Source organism: Oncorhynchus gorbuscha, linkage group LG03 (assembly GCF_021184085.1).
Source record: "Oncorhynchus gorbuscha isolate QuinsamMale2020 ecotype Even-year linkage group LG03, OgorEven_v1.0, whole genome shotgun sequence".
In the NCBI taxonomy this organism is placed as follows: domain Eukaryota; kingdom Metazoa; phylum Chordata; class Actinopteri; order Salmoniformes; family Salmonidae; genus Oncorhynchus; species Oncorhynchus gorbuscha.
Genome location: NC_060175.1, coordinates 39,956,629 through 39,962,517, shown reverse-complemented (window position 1 = coordinate 39,962,517; position 5,889 = coordinate 39,956,629). Strand labels below are relative to the sequence as shown.

At 39.7% G+C, this 5,889-nt stretch overlaps 1 protein-coding gene across 2 annotated transcripts; it reads left to right on the top strand.

Moving 5' to 3' along the window:
- Positions 1-204: 204 nt before the first annotated feature.
- LOC124031368 (28S ribosomal protein S16, mitochondrial-like) lies at positions 205-5,163 on the top strand. Of its 2 annotated transcripts, XR_006838116.1 has the most exons (4): positions 205-353; positions 1,069-1,335; positions 2,434-2,643; positions 3,645-5,163. XR_006838116.1 is itself a non-coding variant. In XM_046342501.1 (3 exons), the coding sequence occupies exons 1-3, from the start codon at positions 341-343 to the stop codon at positions 2,556-2,558; spliced, it is 405 nt and encodes a 134-aa protein (XP_046198457.1). In that variant the 5' UTR covers positions 205-340; the 3' UTR covers positions 2,559-3,498. The 2 variants fall into 2 exon arrangements, 1 of the variants encoding a protein (XP_046198457.1); XM_046342501.1 differs by lacking the exon at positions 3,645-5,163 and having other exon boundaries at positions 2,434-3,498.
- The last annotated feature ends 726 nt before the right edge of the window (positions 5,164-5,889 follow it).

The following is a 5,889-nucleotide window of genomic DNA, read 5'->3' as shown; positions in this document are numbered from 1 at the left end:
GATGGGTTAGCGGACAATGTAACAAAAGCGACGTGTGTGCTTCCATGGGCCAGAAGTCAGCATGTTGTTGTGATTCTGGATGGCCAGTTTGCCATGTGATGAATAGCAAGTGGCTCGTTTCATTAAAAAAATTGCAATCCGCACTCCGACCTGCGAGGCCGCAATACACAGCGTCCAGTCACAAAAAACTACACAAAGAAGAACATCACTTCCTGTTTAAAAATGGCTGCACCCTTACTAATGTCACATTAGACAATAGAAGTGCTCTTTTCTGTAATGTTGAAAACGTGTTTGATCTCTTACGTATTCGGTTGACCTATTTTGCAGGGTATACCTAAACATGGTCCATCTATGTAAGTATGATCAGGTTGCTATTTAACTAACGCTGTAAACATGGTCCATCTATGTAAGTTTGATCAGGTTGCTATTTAACTAACGCTGTAAACATGGGCTAAGTAGCACGTTGGGGTACGCTTATTAGCTACCCGGAAATGGCTGTACCTTTACTGTTGACGAGCCATGAGTATGGTGTATAGCAAGCTAGTAGTTTTACCAATGATGTTTCTGATAAGTAATGTTTATTTCATGGAATACACAACAGATAGACAACAGATGGCAACACAATAGCTAGACATTGAGTGTTATTTGTATTATGGGATGGCCTCTTGCTAATGAGTTATTGTCCAGACATGAAATACTGTTGGGTTTGTGGTGTTCCCATTTATCGCAGATATTGTTAAAAGAGAGCTCCACCATGTTAAATTACCGTTGCCGTGGGTGGCGATCCAGATTCGAGTATTTTGCAGATAGCATAGTGTTATTGGAGTGGTTGTGGTGTGTAAGCAGTGTGAATCCCTAATTTACCTGGCTAAACACCCGACAACCTTTGACCTAACTACGCACCTGACAAAACACACCACCTGAACTGTGGTCACAACTCATTGCTTACTCTTTGACAGAACACATCCTACTTCAAAGGGTGTTCTTTTTTTCAGCCAATTTAATTGCATATGAATTTCACCATTTAACGAAACAATACAGTGCTGATTTTGTTGTATTATCCTTCAGCATCCTTCCTACTGAAGACGTACCACGGAGGACACATTGTCATCAGGTTGGCAATGGCTGGCCACAAACAGTCTAACAGACCTTTCTACCGCATTGTGGCAGCTTACAACAAGCGATCACGAGACAGGAAATACATAGAACAGCTGGGCTCTTATGACCCCCTGCCAAACATCTACAATGAGAAACTGGTCAGCATCAACTCTGACAGGATCAAGTACTGGATGGGCTGTGGTGCACATCCAACGAAGCCTGTGGCCAAACTTCTAGGTGTGTTCCCTCTACCCTCACCATGACAACACACACTTTACAAGTTTATTGAAATGACCAGTGTAAGGCCTACTTCATGGAAAAGACACTAAATCACAGGTTCATAAACTAAACTAACTACTATATAACAAAAATATAAATGCAACAGTTTTTACAATTTTACTGAGTTACAGTTTATGTAAAGAAATTTGTCACTTGAAATAAATGTATTAGATGGATTTCACATGACTGGGAAACATAAGGTAATGGTGGCTGTTGAATGGCATGACAATTTTTTATTTTATTTAACCAGGCAAGTCAGTTCAGGACATTCTTATTTTCAATGACGGCCTAGGAACAGTGGGTTAACAGCCTTGTTCAGGGGCAGAACAACACAGTTTTACCTTGTCAGCTTGGGGATTCGATCTTGCAACCTTTCGGTTACTAGTCCAACGCTTTAACCACTAGGTTACCTGCTGCCCCATTTGGGCCTCAGGATCTCATCACGGTATCTCTGTGTATTCAAATGGCCATTGATAAAATGCCATTTTGTTCTTTATCCGTAGCTTATGCCTGCCCATCCCATAACCCGACCGCCACCATGGGGCACTGTTCACAACAACAAACCACTCACCCACATGATGCCATACACATGGTCTGTGGTTGTGAGGCTGGTTATATGTACTGCCAAATTCTCTAAAATGACATTGGAGGCAGCTTATGGCAGATAAAATAACATTAAATTCTCTGGCAACAGCTCTGGTGGACATTCCTGCAGTCAGAATGCCAATTGCACGCTCCCTCAACTTGAGACATCTGTGGTATTGTGTTGTGTGACAAAACTGCACATTTTAGAGTGACCTTTTCCTGTCCCCAGCACAAGGTGCACCTGTGTAATGATGATGATGATGCTGTTAAGCTAAATTTAAGAGAAAGAAGCTTTTTGTGCATATGCAACATTTCTGGGAACTTTGATTTTAGCTCATGAGGGACCAACACCAACACTTTGTTCAGTGTAGTATACTTTTAAATGTAATCAATACTTCCAATTAAGTCTAAATGCTACCTGGGAATCTATGTGGTCTAAGACACTGTCAACCCTCTCATGTCTTCCTGTAGGACTGGCTGGGTTCTTCCCCCTGCATCCCATGACGGTGACAGAAACAGAGCGTCACAGGGCCCTGGCAGAGCTAGCAGAGGAAGCAGCTCCAGAGGATGGAGTTAAGCAGCAGCAACTTGGATAGCTGGAGCATGAGGGACTGTCAAGCATAGCAGGGTGTGGTTACTGTACACGAAGGACAGCTAGAAATGACATCCTCCTCCCAAAAGGTTAACCATTTCCAGTGAAAGCCTTTGTGAACTATGAATATTCATAAGCAGTGCTTAACAGAACAACTTAGGCTTTTTAGATTTTATTTTTTACAAATTACACTGAACAAAAATATAAATGCAACAAAAATATTTTAAAAGTTAGTTTATTTAAAAGGAAATCAGTCAATTGAAATAAATGCATTAGGCCCTAGCCTATGGATTTCACATGACTGGGAATAGAGATAATCTGTTGGTCCTTTGCATATAGTTGATCAGAGGCTACACCTGATGTATTTGGAGAATGTGACAAATCAAATTTGATTCGATTTTTATTCTACATAAACGCAGTCTACCACTTACAATTGAAAACAGTGGAAATGATAAACAGGGCAGATCTACTTACACATTTTGTATGGAAAGAAAATAGCATTTGTATCTTTATAGGCTCCAAATTCCTATGACAAAGATTTTCTCAGTACTGCAACCAGAAGCCGCTCAATTGATCAGATTATACACTTCTTATTGTAACTGACATGAATGCAATTGTTGATTCTAAGATAGGTAGATGTGGACCTTCTCATAGCTCATCACAAGTGAATGCTTTCAATGTACTTAAACAAGATCTTCATCTTAATAACTGTTGGATAAGTTATAATCCCACAACTAAGGACTATACATGCTTTTCTGATCGATTGAAACTTTCTCGAGAATTGATTACATTTTAACATCTACTGATATTACAGGTAACATGGAACTTATAAAAACATTACTGGCCATTCTATCTGATCATAATCCAATTCTTTGTAAATGTAAAATCTTCCCAATGAAAAAGCATGCACTGAGATGGAGGTTTAATAATAATTTACTACACAACTCTGACTACATCTTTCAGTTAATATCCAATTTCAGATCTATATATTTAAAAAAATGACTACTCAGTGTAGGACTCAACTATGGTATGTTTAGCTGTGAAATGTTAAATAAGAGGAAACGCCACACATTTTTCTTCTAATTTACAGAAATGAAGACTTCAGAAGACCAGTGAATTGTAAAATGATGGAAGACTCTTAAAAACAACTATTCAACAAAGAGAGAAATTGAGCTTAAAACAAGTAGACTGGAACTTAATGACTTGTTGTGACGTAGAGCAGAATTCATTATGCAGAGGATGTGACACAAAAATACTGTTCAAGGGAGTAGGCCTAGCCAATTACTGGAGCTGCAGCTTAAACATGCTGAAACATCAATACAGCTAATCAGATCCCCTACTAAAGGACGGATATCTGATCTTACAGAAATAAATACGCTTGTAGAGCATATTATTCAGATTTATACAGTTCCTCACATTACTTTGATACTTCTGTTTGTCGGCAGTTCCTGGAAAACCTTACGCTGCCCAAACTCTGTCAAGAAGAAACAGTTTTATTAGAGGAACCTCCCACTTTATCTGAAATGAAAGCTGCTCTTTTAAATATGAAGAAAGACAAAGCGCATGTTATTGATGGAATACCTCCTGAACTCATTCTCAACTTTTGGGTTGAGCTAGGAGCAGTTATTCTTGAATCGCTTAACATTGCTAATGAAAAAGGACAATTCCACAGAGACATCAATACAGCTATGATATCCCTAATCCCTAAGAAAGGAAAATACCTCACAAATTGTGAACATTTTAGGCCGATCAGTTTAATCGGAACAGAAATTAAGATATATGCCAAAGCTCTCGCCATGCGCCTAGACAAAGCTCATACATCCTGACCAAACAGGGTTCATTAAGAGTCGCCAGGGATCCGATAACATGCTGTTTCATTTGGTTGCTGAGGCTTCCAATCTTGATACCCTGTGTGCTGTGTTATCATTAGATGCAGAAAAACCCTTTGACTGCTTAGAGTGGGAATATTTATGGCTTGTTCAGTTTTGGGGCTAGATTTATACATATGATTCGCACCATGAATGTGAATCCTTCTTCTATTATATCTACAGGCACTACCCATTCTAATCTATTTATCATACAACAAGGATGTAAACAAGGTTGTCCCACCTCCCCTATGCTACTTGCTCTCTCCCTTGAACCACTGGCACAAAGCATACGTCAAAATTAGGCTTCCTCACATATCAAAATCAATCAAACTGAACAAGCAATTTCTCTGTATGCAGATGACATTCTACTCTATGTCACACATGCTCAGAAATCACTCCAGCCAATAATGTCTATTTTCACAGCATTTAGCTCATGGTCTGGTTACCTTTTTGCTCTTTGTGCTGTTGTCTGTGCCCAATAATGTTTGTACCATGTTTTGAACTGCTACCATGTGTTGCTATTTTGTTGTCTTAGGTCTCTCTTTATGTAGCGTTGTGGTGTCGTTCTTGACGTGATGTGTATTTTGTCCTATATTATTATTATTATTTTTAATCCCAGGCCCGTCCCCGCAGGAGGCCTTTTGCCTTTTGGTAGGCCGTCATTGTAAATAATAATGTGTTTTTAACTGACTTGTATAGTTAAATAAAGGTTAAATAAATAAAATACAAAGTAGGTGTAATGTGTGTGGCGATTCCCTGCAAAAATCCAACTGCAAGCTGGTGACGTATTCTGGCCACTAAATGGCGCCAAAGAGCAAGAGAACGCTCAGATGCCAATACAAAGACAAAGTGTTTGAACTGGAATTTCAAGTGATCGAACAAGATGCACCTGCAATACTTGGAAGATCAGCTTGTCTGGAAATGGGCTTAATACAGAGGATATTCAAGCTTGAACAAAAGGCAGAGACCAACATTTTGAGTGAATATGAAGATGTATTTACAGGACCTGGATGTTTTCCAGGAATTCATCACATTCAAGTAGATCCAGAAGTAACACCAGCGGTTTCCTCACCTAGAAGTGCCTGTGGCGCTAAAAGAAGAACTGGAAAAGGAACTGAACGATTGTCACCAAGCTGTTTACCCATTCAGGAGGCTCAGTTTGCTTGACGACGACATCCGTCTTTTTCATGCCAAACAAAATACAGGTATGCATGGACCCACAGGATTTAAACAAAACCATCGAGGGAACATTATCCTTCACATACCATTGAAGAGGTAGTTGCTGAAATTCCTAACGCTAAGGTATTTTCAACTGTTGATGCAAACCAAGGATTCTGGCAAATTCAACTGGTTGAAGAGAGCTCCCGACTACACATTAAATATGCCGTTTGGGAATTCAAGAGACTGCCTTTCGGAATTGTGTTTACCCCACAGGTGTTCCAGAGGTGCCTTGCCCAGCATTTGAAA